A 22,317-nucleotide genomic window follows, 5' to 3' on the forward strand; every position below is an offset into this window, starting at 1 on the left:
CCGAATGAATGACGCGTCACATGTGTCACGTGACTTCCTCGAAGGAGTTTAAAAGGGTCGCTGCGGCGTTCGGAACAGAGCAGAGCACCTGTGGTTTTTAACTGTTAGCTTTCCGAAGGAGTTTTTTTTTCTTCTTCAGTAAACACTTTTATTCATAGACACTTAATACATTTTTGTTCAAGGTGAGTATTGTGAACTTACATAGTACGAACAGACTTTCTCCTCTACTAGCGAAAGTATTTTCTGTTTATTTGAAGTGATGCTGAGCTGTATGTAATACGGAGTTGTTGTCTTTCAGACTTTGGAGTATGTTTTTTATTTGTACGGGGGATAAACGTTTCTTTATGGAAGAAAACGGCAACAAAATTCAAGTTGAAAGTAATTTCAACCAAAGAGATGCTTTTAGAGAATCTTGAAGTTCTCATCCAAACCGGTAAGTTTTCCAAAAGCGTTTATTCGTTTGTTTTAACCAATATAGAATAGTTGGATATCGTTGATTTAGTATCGCGTAACCATTATATAATCTCGCACTTTGTGCGTATCCGCAATTCCTTTGTTGAAGTTCCTTTGTGTGGTAGAAAGTCAACAAAACCCCCACGCAGATGCAAACAGGATGATGACGTCAGCTTATAGATTAGCATGTCAGAAAGAACATTATGTTCCTGTTTTTGTCTGTTGGCCGTTTGATAGAGATGTCTTAAGTACATCTGTTGTCCCACTCCAAATGGCTTAAAAATATCTAAAACCTAAGTTAATTTAATGTGTTCCAACGAAAATGGCTTAAGTTTGCATAACACATAAAAAAATAATAATAAAAACATTACATGAATGCCATAAGCTTTAAAAAGTGAATAATATCATGTGTCTTCCTTATCCAGGTTAGGGTGGAGTCCACCTATCTTGTGTTCACTTCATTGGTTTTCAACACATTCCGTCTCATCTTTTACCTTCCTGACTTCCCGTGATTCTGACTTCAATTAAACATGGTTGGATTCAGAGCTGGTGATGTGCCTCCTACAGCCACTGTGAAGTTTATTGGTGCAGGAACCGCAGCCTGCATTGCAGACCTTTTCACGTTTCCACTGGACACAGCAAAAGTTAGACTTCAGGTGAGTCTTTGTTGTGTGGAACTTGTTTAAATGACAAACTTTGCTTGAGTGACAGCTGAGCCAGCGGTTGAGTCTGGAGACAACAGACACGTGTGATGACTCAATCCAGGTCAATTTGCAGCAACAAAAACAAACTAATCTTTTCTTTCAGTTGGATTGTTTAAAGTCACACCCATACTGATGCCAGCTCTATATTTCTTTTGACTCTTTTTACACTAGCAACATAAGCAGGTCCAGGCCTTGATGATTGTCCTTGCTGCCCCAGGATCACTGTGGACCCTTTTTAACCTGAAGATGCTGCTTCCCTCCCCTGTGATTCTGTAAAGTTTCTCCATCCACCTTTTGTTCTGTACAGATTCAAGGGGAGACCAAAGGTCCTGCGAACACAGGCCATGGTCTGGTGCAATATCGCGGAGTGTTTGGCACGATCAGCACCATGGTGCGTGTTGAGGGGCCACGAAGTCTCTACAGCGGGTTGGTTGCGGGACTGCAGCGTCAGATGAGCTTTGCCTCTGTACGCATTGGCCTCTATGATTCAGTCAAACAGTTCTACACCAAAGGCTCAGATCGTAAGTTCATTCCATGTGCTCTACACTTGTATGCAGAGATTATAGGAAATTATTTTATTTTTAATGCAAGACCTCTCATATTAACCCCATTTCCATGCATTTTCCTTTATTAGACATCGGGATCGGCAGTAGGTTGATGGCCGGCTGTACGACTGGAGCCATGGCAGTGGCTTTGGCCCAACCCACAGATGTGGTGAAGGTACGGTTTCAGGCTCAGATCAGCGCCGGGGCCAATAAACGTTACCATGGCACGATGGATGCATATCGGACCATTGCAAAGGAAGAAGGGTTTCGTGGTTTGTGGAAAGGTGAGCTTGGGGCCCAATTATGTCAATGTTGTATTTCATTTTTTTTATACTTTTATATAAATAAACAACTTGTTATACATTTTTAAATGTTTATTCATTCTTTATATAAATTTATCAAAGTAGTTACTACTACATTCGTATTTGTTAAATGTATACAAGTGTAATAAACATTTAAGTTTATTAATTGCATTTAAAATTATACATTTAAATTTATTACTACAACTGTTGTTTTAATGCAGTTTATTTTACTAATATGTAAATAACTTCTTTTATTAATTATATAATTACATTTGTTAAATTTAATAAACCTTTCATTAATTGCATTTATTTCATAATACTTCTATAAATATTTAAATTATTATACTATTACCACTAATAATACTTTTTAAATATGTAAATTATTTTAATGCATAGTTTTTTTTTTACTACTAATAATACTATGTAATAAAATAACTTATGAATGTTATTTTAAGTTTATTAGTTTCGTTTATAACTTAAAAAAAAAAAGTATAAGTAACAAACTAAAAATGATGTACCTAAAGTGCATTCAATATATTGTGTAATTTGTTGTTAACTTATTCTCTCCCTTCTAATTTATACTACCCTTTCTATCCTTTAAGGAACTGGCCCAAACATCACCCGTAATGCCATTGTAAACTGCACTGAGCTGGTGACCTATGACCTTATCAAAGATGCACTCATAAAATCAATGCTGATGACTGGTAAGATGAGGCTGCAAAAAAAGTATGGCAAACTTGAGTAAGACTAAAACAGAAACATTTATAGCTGCTCTTCTTCACAGATGATCTCCCCTGCCACTTCACTTCTGCATTTGGAGCTGGTTTCTGCACCACAGTTATTGCTTCTCCTGTTGATGTTGTGAAGACAAGATACATGAACTCCGCCCAGGGCCAGTACAGCAGTGCCCTCAACTGTGCTGTAGCCATGTTTGCTAAAGAGGGACCAAAGGCTTTTTACAAGGGGTCGGTTTTCTTGACCAACTACAGCTTTACTGTAATGATTGGAGGATGAATGTAGAATTGACATCTGTTTGTTTTCTTTTTAGATTCATGCCATCGTTTCTGAGGCTGGGCTCTTGGAACGTGGTTATGTTTGTCACCTATGAACAGCTGAAACGGGCCCTGATGGCAGCTCGCCATAACTGGGTCACTCCTCTTTAAGAGCATAGAATGCTGTTAGTTGAGCTTTGCTGATGCGGTTCTAACTTTCTATTGACTTTAGATTTTCTGTGTGAATTGTTTACGTCTATTAAACTTGATCTTTGGCTTTTACATGGTTCTTCTGTCTTTCGGAATCTGTGAAATAAAATTGGGCTATTAAAAAAAAAACACCCGTTTAAATCTGTTTTTGTGTTTAATCCTCAGAATCAACATTTCTAATGACTGACTGGACTTTAAGAAGTCTGGATTAGTTTTGATGAAAGGGCTTGTTTTAGAAGATGTTTCTTTTCAGCCGAGAGCTTCTCTGGGAAATGTGTAACGAAGCGAATGATCAGGTCGCCTCTCTTGGATGGGTTGTTGGCTAGTGGCATTCCCTCCCCGGTCACAACCTTGGTGTACTGAGGGCTGTAGTACAAAGAAATTAAAACGAAACTGTCTTAAATATGAACTTTGTTCAGAAGTTCTGCTGAGTAACATAAACGTGCATGTTAAAAAAGATAAATGTTTTACTCACTGCACAATGTCATTAATGGGGATGTTGAGAAGCCTGCCATCTAGTGTCTCAACTTCTACTGAGAAACCAGTCAAAGCCTGTAGAGTTACCATATATTCAAAGACAAAGTTAGATTTATGAAACTTAAACTGACAATTCAATTTTAAAAAATTACATTTTGAGTGAAACTATTCATTTTTAACATGTTGGTCCAATTGAGACCCCATCACATATTCAGCATGAAACGGAAAAGATGGAACACCTCTCTGGCCATGATCTATTAGAGTGTGAAAATGTGTATATTTAAATCTGCTGAAATATGCTAAAACAAATGTTTCTCACCTTCTCAAGAGAAATATTTGCTGTGTAATACAGATCATCATTTTGGCGGACAAAGCGTGGGTGATGCTTTTGGCGTATGATGAACACAATATCTGCTGGGATGTTGTTTGGTCCCTGTGGAGAAAAAGATTAAATTCTGTTATGACCAAGATCTGTTTACAACCACGACAAAACAAAATTGTGATAAAAATGTGTTCTGTCATGCCTGGTCTCCCTCTTTTGGAAACGTGATCTGTGTCCCTTCGTTCCATCCTGCTTTTACAGTGAAGGTTAAAATTTTGTCTCTTATGCTGGATGTGTGTCCATCCTCATTCATGACCTGTATCAATTTATGAAATTAATTTCTCATGAGTCCATATGATTTATCTTTACCCCTTGTCTGCAGAACTTACCCTACGGGATATCTTAATTTTTTTAGTGCATCCATAATAAAGGTCCTCCAATGCAAGATGAAGGTCTCTCTCTATTGGTGGATCCTGTAACTTTTCTTTTTGCCCACGCAAGCTCTGAAAAGCTGTGTTGACCTCACTGCCATTACCAGTGAAGAAATCTATGGAGAATGAGTTAGCAGATATTACTAATCAGAGTTTGGGTTCTTCAAAACACCATGGCATTATGAACATTGATTGAACCAGCTTGTCTTTTAAAATGTAAATTAAAACCATACAAAAAAATAATAATAATCAAATTAAATCATACTATAAAAATTACCTGCAAAAGGATTGTCTCCTCCGAAAAACAGTCGGAATGTTTCATCTGCATTTCCATGGTAGACATATCCTGATGACCAGGCGCCGTTCGCTCCCAGCTCAGATGGGATTCCTCCTTTTAAACCCTCCTCTCCAAACTTATCATAAGTGGCCTTTTTACGAGCTGAATTGCATGAGAAAAGCCATTACCAACTTACCAGGAAACAACAATTGAGGCCTGAACTGTGTACTACTGTTTTCCTAACACAATACAGTGGCAGGAGCATAGTAATATGAAATAGTGTACATCACAGCAAAAGCAGAACATGCATCACACGTTAGTGTATGGTTCCATTTTGTTTATGTTTGGGAGCCAAAGCTTAACGTTGAATGAATATTTTTAATTTTTTTAAATAACAAACAAACATTGAAGTTTTTATGTGATACACGACGTTCTCTAAAGGTTATTTTTAGGTTGTATTCTTTTAAATATAAACTAGCCTGCCAGAACTTTCTGGTAACCAAAAACTTAAAATACAGCTGGGAGACACGTCGCAAAATACTTGTAATATAATATAAAAAACGTTTAATAACGTTATGTCGAATATTCAAGTGCTGTTGCAAGGTGTTTTTTGTATTTTGTGGATGTATATGAGTTTGTCTAGTGAACTCACGGTCGCTCAGCACGTCAAACGCCTCCGCGAGCAATGTGAAGCGCTCGGCGGCGCGCGCGTGGCTGCTGCTGCGCGGATGGTGCTTCAGCGCGAGCCGCCGATACCTGATTATACCGAAATAAAAACAATCAGCTGCTAGCAAATGATTCCTCAAAATGAACGTAAACCACATTGTTGACTAGTTTATCTGCTTTTAATTGAATTTATATAACGTTATATTTACAAAACTACTTAGAAATTAAACAAAACGTAACTTACGCCTTCTTTATGTCAGCATCAGTGGCGTTTCGGTTTATTTCCAAAATAGCGTAATAGTCTCTGCCCATCGCCCAACTGTTTATCTAACTTTCCTAATGTATGTTTCTAATATTTACACTTTAAACGTATCAGGGCACAAATGCAAACCGGGATTTAGTCAGTAGGAATGAACAATAGTTTACTGTTGTCAAAGGAGGTTGATATGGAAACAGAGAACGGAATTCTGGGTAATGCCGTCTTTCATTAAACAGCTGCTGAATTATTTAATCCCAGAGATTAAAAATATTCTGATACTGTCAACAACATTACAGCAGTCATTGAGGATGAATTTCAACTCTCCTCATACTCCAGTGCATTCACATCAACTTTTAAAGACAGGTCAAGACAAAAATGACTATATGGAAAACAATCATGAGATCATTTATTCATCACAGCACACACCAGGTAGAAAATGTCTGTCATGGAAAAACACACTATTTAATATGACAAACATTTTTAAATAATACATTCATTATTAATTTTTGCAATAAGCCCCTCAAGCTCAGGTCTTGTTTTGAACCGGGCTTGATAATCTGCTTCGTTGTGCTGAAAAAAGAAGAAAAAACACACACAAATGAAGCCCATAACAGTTGATAATAATAGTTTCATAAATGCAGCCAGACATATTAATATAAGAGCAGTATCAATGTCAATGATTATGAAGTGTAATTTTCTAACCTGCTTTACACAGAGTTGCACTCCCTCAGGCTGGTTCTTGAGAAGAACTTCCGCAAGTATGGGAAAAAGTGTTGCCTTCATTTCACTGATCTAAATGCACATCACCAATAAATCAGTTTACATTTATTCATTTAGCTGACGCTTTTATCCAAAGCGACTTACAATTGCTATATGTCAGAGGTCGCACGCCTCTGGAGCAACTAGGGGTTTAAGTGTCTTGCTCCGGGACACATTGGTGTCTCACAGTGGATTCGATCCCGGATCTCTCACACCAAAGGCATGTGTCTTATCCATTGCGCCACCACCACCCCTCTGTGCTTTTCGTAGGCAGGGCAAAGCTTTAAAACACAAATAAGAGAGAATTATTTTCACTGTTACCTTACAATAATTCAAAGAATGTTAAATGATGTATTGTTAATCATGACACATTTTATATTAAAAACAACATGATTTTGAGAATAGATGATCTCTCTTTCCCACCATTCATCGACTTTGATGTCCAAGTGACTGCAGAGATTGTGGATGTACTGGGAATAATGTTCCACTTCCATAACCGGAAACACACACATTAAGCACGCCAAACTCCGTGGATGTCGCTGCTTTGATCTGCTTTGCCTGAATTTTGTCCTTCTTCTTTGGCTGAACGAAAATAATTTAGCATATTCTATTAACTGGCAGTGAAAACTTTTTATACTGATGATGTACAAAACTAGGTCTTACCAATGCTTTTGGAAGAAGATGTCTGTATCTTCCGATACCATGTGTGGGCATTGATCTATACTGTCTATTAGTCAGCAAAACACCTGGTTAGACAAAAAAAAACAACAAAAAAAAAAACATTTGATTACTATCAGTTAACAATTATATTTGAACACTGGTGTGTAATAAAAAAAAGAATTCTTATGATTTTTTTTTTTATGGTCTATGATTACTCTTTTCAAAAATATTTTCCATTTATCAATCAATTTATGAATCTAAATGATCCATTATATATTTTCATGTCATATACTCATATTCATCTGAGTTCAACCAGAGAGAGAATAGGCACTCTCTAGTTACTTCCGGTTTCTGGACTGGCTGCAGTAACACGTCTCTGTCCATGCGGGGGCGCTCGCAGGCGAGTGCAGAATGAATGGAGGTATATGGCGCTATACGCTGATTTCACGCAGCCGCCATTTTGAAATCGAAAGTGAGGCTCCGGTGGGAAGAACCCCGGAAGTAAAGATAAACAACAATGCCTTGGATTACCAACCTAAAGCTGCTGCCGCGATTTATACTATTGGATGTTACTATTCAATATAGGATATGTATATAGTTCATCCCTGCTTCTTTTTTTACATTCTGAATTATATATATATATAAAAAAAAAAAATTCTTTATAAATGAATTTCACTGTATATAGTCTAAAGTATGAAAGAAATGTATGTAAATTTTTTGAATTGACACACCATCATTAAACACAACAATACGCCATCGCATTCACGACTCTCCTGTGATTAAAGGCGACACTTCCGGTTTTCTTCCCACCGGAGCCTCGCTTTCGATTTCAGAATAACGGCTGCGTGAAATCAGCGTATTAGCCTGGGAAAACCCAGACTACTTCCGGCGAATTTTAATTCTCTCTCCAGGATAGTCTGGAGAAGAGCCCATTCAAACTCATTTCTGTGCCGCCGAAATCGCGGCACCAATCAGAAACGTTTGGGGAGGGATTTACATGATGACGACAGCGCAGCAACGCTGAAGGAGATTTCATTACAAAGATGGATGCCGCCGTGGAACATCACTCGTTCGAATCAGTTATCGCGTCTGTTTTGAGCGATTTAAAATGACCGTTTTCGTTTAAACCGGAGCAAAGAACAACACTCGAAGCATACGTCATCTCCTTCATCGATCTGATTGCAAAGACCCGCCCTCCTTAGTTACTGTCGCTAATATGCCCGACAAGCTACGCTGCTCTCACGCCACACCATGTTCTCACGCAGTGAAAAATACATCGCGGAGCAGAGAGGACACGGACAACACGCTGACAGACAGGACAGACCAGGTTACTTTTCTGTTACTTTTGATATTAAACATATTAAACAAAGTCTCACCTTTCAAATTTGGCCATTTTTTAAAAGAAATTGAAACGATACATACCATTTGTGGCTCTTTAATGTGCCTGACAGATCGCTGTAGAGCATCAGTTAAAGCTGCTCGTGAACCAATCATCACTTCCTTCTAGTTCATTTATAGCATCAAATAAACATGAATGAACATGGGAAGGATTGTTGTTTTAACCGCGGAAAGACGTCAGTACACTCCGTTATTCATGTTCAAATCCTCCCATGTTAATCTGCTATCTCTCCAAAGAGTATAGAAGTTACTTCTATACTCTTTGATCTCTCCTGACTGCTTTGTCGGACAAAATGGCGGATGGCGGATTATGATTGGTTAGATCGCCTGTCAATCAAGCTCCCTGCGAAGGGAGCTACGTCGGTTGGTGACGCTCCTTTGGAAATGAATTGTCTACATAGCTTCCCCAGACCCTACACTCAGTTTCAACTGAGAAGGGTCTGGTTTTAACCAGGCTATGGCGCTATGGCTATACCCCTCAAAATCCACTTTTCTCAGGATATAATTTTTTGTCTAGTAATTTGAATGTTGTATTCGAAAGGAGATGCAAAGAAATTACACATTGCTGGGTGTTAGATTTTTTAGAGTCAATTATTTGTTTTAAAAAGTCATTTAAAATGTCAATAACGTCATACACATCGTACGACCAGAGATACTGCTTTACGGCAGAGAATGTCTAATAGGAAGAGAATTGGCACTCTCTGCTTACTTCCGGTATCTGGACTGGCTGCAGTAACACGTCTCTGTCCATGCGGGGGCGCTCGCAGGCGAGTGCAGAATGAATGGAGGTCTATGGCGCTATACCCATCAAAATCCACTTTTCTCAGGATATAATTTTTTGTCTAGTAATTTGAATGTTGTATTCGAAAGGAGATGCAAAGAAATTACACATTGCTGGGTGTTAGATTTTTTAGAGTCACTTATTTGCTTTAAAAAATATTTTAAAATGTCAATGACGTCATACACATCATACGACCAGAGATACTGCTTTACGGCAATCCTTCAGTCACTTTGGTGCTTTCGTGCTCTACACTTTCTTTTCTCTCGAGGCATCGACAACACAGCTGACACAGGTAAATGCACGTGCTAGAAGAGTTTTTGTTTTGTTTGTTTCTGGTCCCGCTTCGGATGCCACGATGCCATCAAGCGGTATCTCTGGTCGTAATCAGTCCTTCACTGACCAATCAGCGTTCATTAGCAGAATGCTAGCGTGTTACGGGCAACAACAACTCAGCCTGTAAGAAATCGAAGGGACATAAGTACTCGTTCATTAAATTTTCGACCTATAACCCATGTTGAACTTGCAAAACCTACAATAAAATTTAAGATTTCTCAACGGCAATCGGGTGAAAGAGACACATTTAGCCGTCTAGCCCCATAGACTCCCATTCACTCTGCACTCGCCCGCGATCACCTCCAGTGGAATTCTAATGGAACTGCAACCAAGATCTATACAATAGGGCTAATAGGAAGTGCCAAGGCTCTCCGTAGACGGGCTCTGTTTACGGCAATGCTTCAGTCGCTTTGGTGATTTCGCGCTCTGCACTTTCTTTTCTCTCGAGCCATCGACAACACAGCTGACACAGGTAAATACACATGCTAGAAGAGTTTTTTTTTTTTTTTTTTTTTCTGGTCCCGCTTCGGATGCCACGATGCCATCAAGCGGTATCTCTGGTCGTAATCAGTCCTTCACTGACCAATCAGTGTTCATTAGCAGAATGCTAGCGTGTTATGGGCAACAACAACTCAACCTGTAAGAAATCGAAAGGACATAAGTACTCGTTCATTCAATTTTCGACCTATAACCCATGTTGAACTTGCAAAACCTACAATAAAATATGAGATTTCTCAACGGCAATCGGGTGAAAGAGACAAATTTAGCCGTCTAGCCCCATAGACTCCCATACAGTCTGCACTCGCCCGCGATCACCTCCAGTGGAATTCTAATGGAACTGCAACCAAGATCGATACAATGGGGCTAATAGGAAGTGCCAAGGCTCTCCGTAGACGGGCTCTGGTTCAACTCCGCTCTGAAAATGTACGTCTAAATTTTGTTGCCACTTCTCCAAATGTTGAGACATGCTACTTTAAAGGGACAATGTGTAGCTTTTTAGGTATTTTATTATCTAAAATGAAAATTTTTATTCATAAATATTTCCTCAATGGTGTACAAATACCTCTGCTAATTATCTGACTTATCATCGTAAACGAAGAATTTATTATCTTTATATACATGGGACGTTTTTTTTAATTTTTAATTTTTTTTTTACAGTTAATGTTTTTTTTAATAAACATTCATATATCAAACATAAAACAAGTCACATTGCAATCATATTCAGTCAATCTTACAACATGAATTGAACATGGAGTACAACATTGATACATTTTCCAAAAACAAAACCAAACAAAAATAAATAAATAAATAAATAAATAAAGGGAAAAGAGACCAAGAGACTCAGCAGTAGACACTAAGGAATGAGTTTGCATAAGTATTCATGAAAAATTAGGGCTTTTTTTGTTTTGCAACATTTCAGGGATTGTTTATACAGAATTACACTCACCTAAAGGATTATTAGGAACACCTGTTCAATTTCTCATTAAAGGGGTGGTATAATGCCCTTTTCACAAGATGTAAAATATATCTATGATGTCCCCAAAGTGTGTGTGTAAAGTTTTAGCGCAAAATACCCCACAGATATTTTTATATAGCAAGTTAAAGTTGTCACTTTTTGAGGGTTTGCAAAAACGCACCGTTTTGTGCCTGGCCCTTTAAATGCAAATGAGCTGCTGCAGAGGGTGGGGTTTCAAGAGCTTGTGTCTGTTAGCAGCTGCTATTACCTCACGCAGACACACTAAAATGACAGAAACTGTCCTGCCTTTAATGTTAAACGGAGTCAGATAAGGATGGAGAGACTCAAGAAGAAGTGACAACATGTAGAATGCAACAGGACGTCTCTGAATGGTTAGTTGATGAATTTATGTTGCTGATGTGGAGTTAACTATCTTCAATTAGGATATTCTGTCATGATAAATCTATAAATTGCTCATATAGGAACTGTTGTGAGATGCACACAGAGTGACTTTCTATTGCATGTGAAAAGATGGATGCTAAAGTTTGAGCTGACTCACAAATGTACTCTTATACAACAACTTTTCCTCTTCTCAACATGGACTGCGTGTTCCCGGGGGCGGGGTTTATGTAAATTCTAGGGTTAGTGATGTCACTAACCCGAGAGGAATGTCGTGTAGTCCCAATCAGCCGTTTGTTGTAGTCCTTTTCTTTAAAAGCAAATATCTCCCTTTGCTTTGAACTTTGAGCGTTGTAACTTTGCAGATGTTGTTTATGCTCAAACAGCAACATTACACACTAACTAAAGTTAGAAAAGTGAAATCACACTCAACCACCCCTTTAATGCAATTATCTAATCAACCAATCACATGGCAGTTGCTTCAGTGCATTTAGGGGTGTGGTCCTGGTCAAGACAATCTCCTGAACTCCAAACTGAATGTCAGAATGGGAAAGAAAGGTGATTTAAGCTATGTTGAGCGTGGCATGGTTGTTGGTGCCAGACGGGCCGGTCTGAGTATTTCACAATCTGCTCAGTTACTGGGATTTTCACGCACAACCATTTCTAGGGTTTACAAAGAATGGTGTGAAAAGGGAAAAACATCCAGTATGCGGCAGTCCTGTGGGCGAAAATGCCTGGTTGATGCTAGAGGTCAGAGGAGAATGGGCCGACTGATTTAAGCTGATAGAAGAGCAACTTTGACTGAAATAACCACTCGTTACAACCGAGGTATGCAGCAAAGCATTTGTGAAGCCACAACACGCACAACATTGAGGCGGATGGGCTACAACAGCAGAAGACCCCACCGGGTACCACTCATCTCCACTACAAATAGGAAAAAGAGGCTACAATTTGCACAAGCTCACCAAAATTGGACAGTTGAAGACTGGAAAAATGTTGCCTGGTCTGATGAGTCTCGATTTCTGTTGAGACATTCAGATGGTAGAGTCAGAATTTGGCGTAAACAGAATGAGAACATGGATCCATCATGCCTTGTTACCACTGTGCAGGCTGGTGGTGGTGGTGTAATGGTGTGGGGGATGTTTTCTTGGCACACTTTAGGCCCCTTAGTGCCAATTGGGCATCGTTTAAATGCCACGGCCTACCTGAGCATTGTTTTTGACCATGTCCATCCCTTTATGACCACCATGTACCCATCCTCTGATGGCTACTTCCAGCAGGATAATGCACCATGTCACAAAGCTCGAATCATTTCAAATTGGTTTCTTGAACATGACAATGAGTTCACTGTACTAAAATGGCCCCCACAGTCACCAGATCTCAACCCAATAGAGCATCTTTGGGATGTGGTGGAACGGGAGCTTCGTGCCCTGGATGTGCATCCCACAAATCTCCATCAATTGCAAGATGCTATCCTATCAATATGGGCCAACATTTCTAAAGAATGCTTTCAGCACCTTGTTGAATCAATGCCACGTAGAATTAAGGCAGTTCTGAAGGCGAAAGGGGGTCAAACACAGTATTAGTATGGTGTTCCCTTTAGGTGAGTGTATATAATTTAGAAAGGCATTAAAGACAGGGGATGTTTTAAGAAATCGACATTTGTGTATGAAATATTTTGCCATTAAAATCAGATTATTTACTCCAAACTCAGTTGTTCTGTTCTCCATTTGAAGGCCAAATTTAACGCATTCATATGTTAAAATTGGGATATTTTGTGTATCGTACATGATCCAGTACTGGAAAGCATCCCAGAAGGTACGGGTAAGGTAAGTCCACGGAGGCTTCCATGTAGTTCTGCCATCTTGAAAAACTATAATAGCAGAGAGGGACAAAAAGTACTAAGCCAATGCGTTTCCACAACACGTTTTCGTTCAGAGCCAGTGACTGAAACCAGCAGAAGCGGAGGAGCAGAGCAGTGAGAGGCGCTTGTCACTGCCCCGGCAAGTTTAAAAGGCTGCACTGTACGGTTATTTATCATGGAGGACCATACATATGCTGAGTCACAGGATAAGGAGTCCTCGTCGTCGAAAAAGTCCAAAATAGACTGTAAAAGGACACGTGACCGGAGATTACAAAAAACAAGGGTTAATGTCGGTATAGCTTTTTCCAGGTGGAAAGAGCTAATGCAGGAGAAAACTTTCAAAAGAGACGCTGAAGTTTCCTGCTTTCTTCTCGACAGGCAAGTCAATGTTACGTTCTTAATTACAAGCTTTTTTTCATTGCTTTGTTGTGTACTTTATTATATAATATACAAAAATACAACAAATAAAGAAGGCATCACTACTAATTACCATAGTTCATGTTTTTCACAGTCAGTAATTCATACTGTAACATTCGTTTGTTCGTTGTGTCAAGTTGCAGTTTGTTTGAAATAACAAACCTGTTCACCCAAAGGAAAACTCGAAGTGCTATTAGAACATCCCGTCATAGCTTTTTGGTACATAACGGCTCCCGTAGATGCAACACGCATTTGAAAAAGCGAGGTGCTGGAGAGCACTATTTGTTTGAATGCAAAATACATTTTCACCACTAGATGGGGGAAATTTTTATACAATGTCCCTTTAAAGGGGTCATATAATGGTACATGCACTTTTACAAGTTGATTGTACTGAAATGTGTGTTGGCAGTGCCTGTACATAGATGGACTAAGATGGCGGATTCTGTGGGTGCGGGTGCGGCGGCTCGAATTTTTAGTCGCCCGCGTTTATAACCTGATATATATAGAACTATGGATGGCAAGATCATTGTTGAGGATGAGTTGCTTAACTTTCTTGCTGTTAAAATGAAGACAATGAATCAAGATGAGATTGTTTTGCTGGCTACAAACACATTTGACTCAGAGTGGATAGAGTCTTCCAAGAAAGTTTTGTTTGATCTCTGCACTACCACGCAGCGCAATGTTGCCCATAAAGGATCGCAGAAGGACATTAAAAACATAAAAAGCTGCCTCAAAGTGTTGAATGAGTGTGGTGAGAATATACCCAGATTTGTTTCCCACTATTTGGAAGAGCTACCTCCGGTAACTTTTTCCAACATGGATGTCTCGTGTCTACTCGGGAAAGTGGAGCAGCTGGCATCTGAGGTATGCGCCCAGAAGCGCGTAACGCAGCTGCAGGTGAATGTGTCTGAGGATCTGCGGGAAGTTACTAAGGATATTAACCGGCGAGTGGGTGCTTTGGAAGCATCTGACCTGGCTCCTGGGGGTGGCCTGGAGGTGTCCATGGCTTTGGGTGGAGGTGCCGCCGGCCCGGACGACTTGGCGCTCAGACGTGCCATCTCGGGGCCGAAGAAGAAATCAGGCACGTCTGTTGTTGGGACTGGAGCTGCAGGTAACATCAGAACTGTCAAGACCAAGCTGGTGAGTGTGTTTGCTTCTAAGTTCGCACCTGATCTGGATGCGGAAGCTCTCTCCGGTTATCTTGGTGAAAAGCTTGGACGTGTGGTGTCATGCAACCGGATCGGTAATGGCAACGGCAGATATAGCTCTTTTAAAGTTTCTGCTGAGTGTCATGAGGTCAGAGAAATGTACAATCCGGAGCTCTGGCCGGACGGGGCATTTGTCCGCCGATATTATGAGCCGCGCCGGGTGGGTGCTACCGGGGTTAAGGCTGTCTTGACTAATGTTGTTTTGTCTGCTGAGCTGAGAAGTGGGTCTACTGGTGCTGCGAGCACTTACTAGTTCACTCATATGACTGGTCCTCTTCGTGTTTTGTCCTACAACTGTCGAGGCCTGCGTCTGGGCCAGGGCGCAGGTGACAGGGCTCGCCATTTGGTTGTTGACAATCTCTTGGAAAATTGTGACATTTTGTGCTTACAAGAGACGTTTCTGGCAAAGCAAGACTTGGCAAAATTAAACATTCTTGATGTCAATTTTCATGGTGCAGGGGAATCAACAACTGATCTTAGTTCGAGAAAAATCAGGGGTAGAATACCTGGGGGTGTGGCCATTCTGTGGAATAAGAGACTTGACTTACTTATTAATGTGCTTAGGCTTGATGTAGACTGGTGTATTGGTGTTCAGCTCAGTCACAGTGGCAGGGAGTTCATCATACTTAATGTTTATACACCATATGAATGTATTCATAATGAAGCTGAATATCTTAATAGGCTTGCTTTTATTTATTTTTTTATTCAGTGTAGCAATACTTCTTGTATTTATGTAATTGGGGATATGAATGCTGACATTGCAGACAGAAATTCACTGTTTGCTAATCACATGATCCAGTTTTGTCAGGATAACGGTTTAATGCTATCAAGTCAAGAGTTTCTACCCTCAAATACTTATACTTATAAAAGTGAGGCTTGGCATACTGCCTCGTGGTTGGATCACTGTATCAGCACAGCTGATGCACACTCATCTATAGTGGGTATGGACATTTTGTATGGGGCAGCCACCTATGATCACATGCCTGTGCTTATATTGATAAATGTTGAGGATATTCCAATGCTCTCTTGTGATAGTTATGATTGTAATACTGAATCCCTTTCAAGGGAGGATATTGCTGGCTACTATGCTGATACAAATAGATTATTGAGTAAAATCAGTCTTCCTAGTGATGCAATCAGGTGTAGTGATCCTACCTGTAATGATTGGAAGCACAGGGATGAAATCTCCTCTCTATATGATCATGTTGTGAGAGCCCTTTATGAAAGCAGTAGACCCTATTTTAAACGGAAAAACAAAAGGGGTAAAATGAGGCCTGGCTGGAATAAGTATGTGGCCGGTTATCATGAGGAAGCTAAGTTAGCGCTTAAATCATGGGTGTTGGCTGGTAGACCAAGGCAAGGGCCGCTTTTTGAACAAAAGAAAAATGCTAATGCAGCGTATAAATATGCTGTCAGATTTATCTGTAAAAATGAGCAAGCTATGAGGGCAGAATCTATGGCCGAGAAGGTAATGGATAACAACACTACTGAATTTTGGAAGGAGGTAAAGGGTCTTAAATCACCCCGTGCACTGTAGATGGTATCTCAGGTGTTGAGAATATTTCTGAGATGTGGAGACAGCACTACAGGACCTTGTTTAATTGTGTTAAAAGTGATATTTATATGTCTGACAATGTTAAGTGTGTTGATTTTAAGGCAATTTTTTCACATGAGGTATCACGCACTATAAATAAGTTAGCAGATAATAAAGCAAGCGGGTCGGATCACATCACTGCTGAGCACATTAAATATGCCAGCATGAGGTTAGCCCCCCTTCTTGGTATCTGGTTTAATTCTTTTTTAATTCATGGTTTCCTGCCGGATACAATGATATCTGTCTTGCTTGTGCCGGTGATCAAGGATAAGTCTGGTAAGGTTGGTTGCTCTGATAACTACAGACCAATAGCCCTTGCCAGTGTATTGTCTAAAGTTTTTGAACTTTGACTCTGCTCATCCTGTTGAGCAGAATTGTGGACATTATCCCCTCTACTGACAACCAATTTGCTTTTAAATCTAAACATGGCACAGATATGGCCATATATTCCTTAAAGGAAATTGTTAATACGTATAGAGATAAGAATTCCTCAGTTTTAATGAGTTTTATTGATGCCTCAAAAGCTTTTGACCGCGTCAATCACTACAAGTTATTTGATAAAATTAGTAAGAGAGGTGTATCTAAATGTATTGTGAGAATTCTGTCCTACTGGTATGCCAACCAGTCTATGTTTATAAAATGGGGCCATTGTTTTTTCTGCCCCTTTTGGGGTTAGGAACGGGGTCAGACAAGGTGGAATCCTCTCCCCTATTCTTTTTAACATGTATGTTGATGAGCTCTCTGTCTGCCTGAATTCATGTAACACTGGGTGTATGATAGGCAACACTTTAGTGAATCATATTATGTATGCAGATGACCTTGTGGTCTTCAGTCCTAGCAGTGCTGGTCTTCAACAGCTTCTTAATGTTTGCTCTGATTATGGAACTGTTTATGACATGAAATTTAATACAGACAAGAGTGCAGTGATGATTTGCAGAACAAAGGAGGATAAATGTCTAATGTTTCCTCCTTTTAAATTGGCAGGTAATACCTTGAGAGTTTTGAGCAGATACAAGTATCTTGGGCATCTCATTACGGACCAGTTGAAGGATGACCTTGACGTTTACAGGCAATGCCGTTCTTTATTAGCCTAGAAATCTAGACGCACCCTAGCGGCAGCAAAATTATTTTGCAGCCAGGGTCAGTCTAGCAACTCTCAATAGACCTTTTTGCTGCAAAAACCTAAATTGGGTCAGGCCAATCACGTCGAGTATAGAGTAGGCGGGGGTGGGCTTAACATATGACGACAGAGTTGTGACGGTTCCCTGCTACTTGAATACAAAGAATGACGGCTGCTGCGGATGGAGAACAGCGGTCTTTCGAATCGGCTTTGGCCGCAACTCTGGAGGACTTGGAGTTAAGTTTTTCTTTGAGAAAAGAACAAAGAACGGCACTTAAGTCATTCTTAAAAAAAGGAAGATGTGTTCGTAGTTTTGTCGGCCAGATTTAAAAGTTGAATCTATCAATTAACGTTAGCTCCGCTGTTGGGAAAACGCTCTGGTTGGTTGAAGCACTGTCCTATTGTGTGCAGAGGGAATTTGAAAGACAGCCGTTTATCCCACCCATCAGATTGACCGTGTCTATGGTGAGTTGCCAGACTAAACATCTTGATGTACGTCTGGCTTGCCAGGCTAGTTCTTTATATGCTCAGGCGAATAGTTTGGCTCGCAAGTTTGGTGGGTGCACAGATAGAGTGAAAGTTGCTTTGTTCAGAGCATACTGCACTCCTCTCCACAATGCACACTTGTGGTCTAGTTTCAGCAAAGCTAGCTTGCATAAACTTCAGGTAGCTTACAATGATGCGCTGAGAAGACCACGCTGGTGTAGTGCCAGTGAGATGTTTGTGGCTGCAGGTGTTACACTGCACGCCACATTGACAAATGTTATGTACAAATTTATATGTCGGCTGAATAACTCAGAGAATTACATAATTATGGCATTGACTAGCATCAAGTTTAGCACTACACGGTATAAGTCCAAGTTATGGAAGCATTGGTATAGTTGTCTCCTCTGAATTTTTTTTAAATTTTTTATTGTCTTGTGTGTACTGTCTTGTTTTTTATTTGGACCTGTGAGTCTGTAATAAAGTTTATTATTATTATTATTGTTGTACACAACCATCATAAAATGATAAAAATCCATCCAGTGGTGGTCTAATCTCTCTCTCTCTTTTTTATTGCTTTAAACAACAGATTGATACAACATACAACTTTAGAGCCAGGGGAGCAAAGAAAACACATATATAATAATAAAAAATATAAATTATTTTTTAAAGACAGTACATAGATGATCAGTCTTAATAGCTTTTCTATTAGTACTAGATTGAATTGTAGAAAAATAGTTTTCAAATTCTTTAAGGAATACCGCTTTTTGTTAGAAAACTGTGTGAAATTTGACTAATAATATTAATAGATTAATTACAAAAGCCTCCTTTATCACACAGTTATCAAACTTTGAATAACCAAAAATTACATTTTCAAAAAGCAAAGAAAAATTAAAGAGTACCTTTTTCTTAATAAACAACGACAGCTTACCATAACTTTTTCACATGACTACAATGCCAAAAAATATGGGGTACTGTTTCCAGGTGCAAAGAACAAAAAGAGCAGCTTACATCAATGTCTTTCCTAAACTTACTAAGAAAATGCTTGACAGGGTAAAATTTGTGTAATATGGGTCAATATATAATTGTGGGAGATTTTGAGTTTGAATAATTCTGGGAAAAAATATATTTATTTACAAAATATTATTATCTTCCCTGATAAATCATCCCTGAAATATTTTGTTTTTAGTCATTGCCAAGCTCAGGCATAATTGATTTCAGATATTTAGTTTTAAAAACAAGAAGTTTACTCATTATTTGGTCAACTATGTTACGGACAAAACCTATACGTTTTAACTTTAAGTAAATGGCAGATATTTAAAAAAAATCATTACTCTTGGAAGAATATGTGTCTATTTACCTACCTTTTCAATTAAAATACCCAATTAATTAAGAAAATACACATTTTGTTCAATTGAAACCCCAAATTTCAAGTACTGAAGTTACCGGTCTGTATATTTTGTTTCCAAACTGCTTGATTCATGATAATTTTTTTGATGAAATTATGCTGAGGTATATATTTGACAGCTACTCAGTTTCTAAATATTTACTTGGAGATTAGGGAACCATTGAAATACATATATATTTTTTTAAACATAATGGTAACTTAATTGACAGCCCAGTATCATAGTTGACAAAAGTAACATAGTTGACTGGACATGACAAAGTAGGATGATGTATTTAACAAAAACAATCCTAAACTATATCAATTATTATATGTTAGCTAATCTTTTATTGCATTTAATCAAGACCTGTTGAATATTTCATGACATAAAGGAGAAATACTTTATTAACAAGCACATATATCATAAGCAAGAGATCCTAACATAGAAAACAACAACAACAAAAGTATCAAAAACAGCACTTACACAAAAATTAACGTAAACATTTTGAAAATCTTTTTTGTGGAATGAAATACAGTAGTGCATTGTATTGAACAAAAAATAATAGTGCACTGCAATAAGTAACAATAACCAAATAGTGTTTTATTCTGTTGGTTAACAGAATAAGTGTGCTGCATTGGATCAAAATTTTAATAGTGCAAACAGTTGTATCTCAAAAACATTCATATGTCAGAACCCAAGTAAAACATTGGCATACCCTCCAACTTCCAGGCACCCATGAAACCGGCGGAGACAGAACACACTCCCCATTTTCTAACCCAAGAACATGGCCAATTATGGTTTGTTTTTCAATGACTTTGTCAAGCTCAATCAAGTAATATTTGAGTGTGTGTGTGTGTGTGTGTGTGTGTGTGTGTGTGTGTGTGAGTGTGAGTGTGTGTGTGTGTGTGTGTGTGTGTGTGTGTGTGTGTGTGTGTGTGCGTGTGTGTGTCTTTATCTGTGCGTGTGTGTGTCTATATGTGTGTGTGCTTGACCGTGTGCTTGTGCCACGTGTTTGTTAGCGTGTGTGTGTGTGTGTGTGTGTGTGTGTGTGTGTGTGTGTGTGTGTGTGTGTGTGTGTGTGTGTGCGCGCGCATGTCCTTAGCCATGAAGATATGATTTGCCAATATCTTCCCACACATCTCTTTTTATTTCAACATGACGTGCTGTCACGTGCTGTGGGGCAGGAATCAACCTGAGCACATCCTCAAATGGATACCAGAGCGCATCCTCTCGCATTGGCCAGTACACTCTCAGAAATAAGGGTACAGTAGGAGTCCATTTCTGTCCCCCAAGGTACATATATGTACCTTTTTGAGGGTCAGAAAGGTACATATATGTCCCCAAGCATTAAAAGGTACATATACTGTTTCGTTTAAAGGTTAAGGTACAATATCAAGAGACAGCCTCTGCTAAGTACATTTTTTTTAAGGTTTTAATGATACCTTAATCATTTAAGGTAGATTTTAACTTATCACTATATTTGAGTAGCCTTGAAATAAAGGAAATAAAAGTTGTGTAAGTCAATTTACTGATATTAAATCATTATAACACAGCAAAAACTCCAGTGTTAAATGTACTCTCCTGGGAGTTTATTTGGCTCCAGACTCAAGAGTGCTAAAGTGTTAAAATATGAGTGTTAAATTAACAATCAAGATTGTTAAAGTTAATAAGCTAATGAAGTGATTCATTGAGTGATGATTTACCATTATTGAAGACACCTGATGTTAACAAGCAGAATCACTGAAGGAGAAAATATATTTAAGTCACCATTATTGTGATCAGTGTTTGATTTAGTTGGGCTATTGACCCTCAAATCATTAACTTTTGAATTTGTTTGGCTGCTGTATCTGAGTTATAACAGCCAGATGAACAAAGAAAAAAGTTGATCAGGTGGTGTTGGTTATGTTTTGACATAATCATAATTTGACCTGATTCACTGAACTCATTTAAAGTCTAATATCTGACTTAAATGTATATTGTTGATTACATCATCACTGTGATTTTACAGCATAAGATCCAGAATTTTCAAAATAATCTAAAGGATTTCTTAAAAGTTGTTCTGATAAAACAAATATTTCTTTTAGGCACACACAGACATCAAGAATCAGTGTATGAATCTCAACAATGGTGAAAAACAGAATATTTAATTAGGGAAAGGAAATTAGTAAGACCATTCGGATCATAATTTATTCATACCGCAATGCATGATGGGAGGCATGAATGAGTTTTGATTGGTGGCACCCAGAATGCACTGCAACATGCTTTATTATTGTCACCATTGTTGAGATTCACAGGCTGATTATTGATGTCAGTGTGTCTACATAAAGTAATTTTCTAAGACTTTTGATCAGAACAACTTTTAACAAATATTTTGGATTATATTGAAAATGCTGAAAACTATTTGCAGATCTTATGCTGTAGAGTCACTGTGCTGCTGTACTCAACAATAAACATTTAAGTTAGAGATTAGACTCTAAATGAGTTCAGTGATTCAGGCAAATTATGATTATGTCAAAACATAACCAACACCACCTGATAAACTTTTCTTTTTGTTCATCTGGCCGTTATAACTCAGATACAACAGCCAAACAAAATCTAAAGTTAATGATTTAAGGGTCAAGAGCCCAACTAAAGCAAACACTGATCTCCATAACGGTGTCTTAAAAAATAATATTTTCTCCTTCAGTGATTCTGCCTGTTAAAGGGTTAGTTCACCCAAAAATGAAAATTCTATCAGTAATACTCCCCCTCATGTTGTTCCAACCCCGTAAGACCTTCGTTCATCTTCGGAACACAAATTAAGATATTTTTGATGAAATCTG

General features: G+C 38.7%; 3 protein-coding genes across 3 annotated transcripts; 1 reads left to right on the forward strand and 2 right to left on the reverse strand.

The window, feature by feature from the left end:
* Positions 1 to 39: 39 nt before the first annotated feature.
* Positions 40 to 3,278, forward strand: ucp2 (uncoupling protein 2). The gene is made up of 8 exons (XM_082158317.1): positions 40 to 182; positions 299 to 433; positions 879 to 1,109; positions 1,465 to 1,678; positions 1,792 to 1,986; positions 2,607 to 2,708; positions 2,789 to 2,969; positions 3,053 to 3,278. Exons 3-8 carry the CDS (start codon positions 984 to 986, stop codon positions 3,165 to 3,167), a joined length of 933 nt encoding a protein of 310 aa, XP_082014443.1. The 5' UTR covers positions 40 to 182; positions 299 to 433; positions 879 to 983; the 3' UTR covers positions 3,168 to 3,278.
* Positions 3,279 to 3,341: 63 nt separating this feature from the next.
* dnajb13 (DnaJ heat shock protein family (Hsp40) member B13) lies at positions 3,342 to 5,814 on the reverse strand. The gene is made up of 8 exons (XM_082158316.1): positions 5,624 to 5,814; positions 5,366 to 5,469; positions 4,714 to 4,875; positions 4,395 to 4,552; positions 4,208 to 4,321; positions 4,003 to 4,116; positions 3,682 to 3,758; positions 3,342 to 3,572 (listed from the first exon to the last, which is right to left on the reverse strand). The coding sequence occupies exons 1-8, from the start codon at positions 5,689 to 5,691 to the stop codon at positions 3,401 to 3,403; spliced, it is 969 nt and encodes a 322-aa protein (XP_082014442.1). The 5' UTR covers positions 5,692 to 5,814; the 3' UTR covers positions 3,342 to 3,400.
* Positions 5,815 to 5,944: 130 nt separating this feature from the next.
* On the reverse strand, positions 5,945 to 8,310 carry mrpl48 (mitochondrial ribosomal protein L48; the record flags this gene model as incomplete). Its single annotated transcript, XM_082157290.1, is given in 6 exon segments — positions 5,945 to 6,208; positions 6,341 to 6,430; positions 6,787 to 6,888; positions 6,890 to 6,979; positions 7,061 to 7,143; positions 8,301 to 8,310. Coding segments are annotated over 6 exon segments (465 nt in total). The 3' UTR covers positions 5,945 to 6,118.
* Between the last annotated feature and the right edge of the window lie 14,007 nt (positions 8,311 to 22,317).

The sequence above is a fragment of the Leuciscus leuciscus genome, assembly GCF_965113295.1.
Source record: "Leuciscus leuciscus genome assembly, chromosome: 24".
Classification (NCBI taxonomy): Eukaryota; Metazoa; Chordata; class Actinopteri; order Cypriniformes; family Leuciscidae; genus Leuciscus; species Leuciscus leuciscus.

Bases quoted from the DNA above. Each gene is read 5' to 3' on its own strand.
- ucp2 (XM_082158317.1), top strand. From the start codon at position 984: ATGGTTGGATTCAGAGCTGGTGATGTGCCTCCTACAGCCACTGTGAAG. The intron at 1,987-2,606 runs GTGAGCTTGGGG...CTATCCTTTAAG, and splicing joins GTTTCGTGGTTTGTGGAAAG to GAACTGGCCCAAACATCACC. The intron at 2,970-3,052 runs GTCGGTTTTCTT...TTTTCTTTTTAG, and splicing joins CCAAAGGCTTTTTACAAGGG to ATTCATGCCATCGTTTCTGA.
- dnajb13 (XM_082158316.1), bottom strand. From the start codon at position 5,691: ATGGGCAGAGACTATTACGCTATTTTGGAAATAAACCGAAACGCCACT. The intron at 4,876-5,365 runs GTGAGTTCACTA...CATGCAATTCAG, and splicing joins GTTTGACGTGCTGAGCGACC to CTCGTAAAAAGGCCACTTAT. The intron at 3,573-3,681 runs GTGAGTAAAACA...TTTGTACTACAG, and splicing joins CCCATTAATGACATTGTGCA to CCCTCAGTACACCAAGGTTG.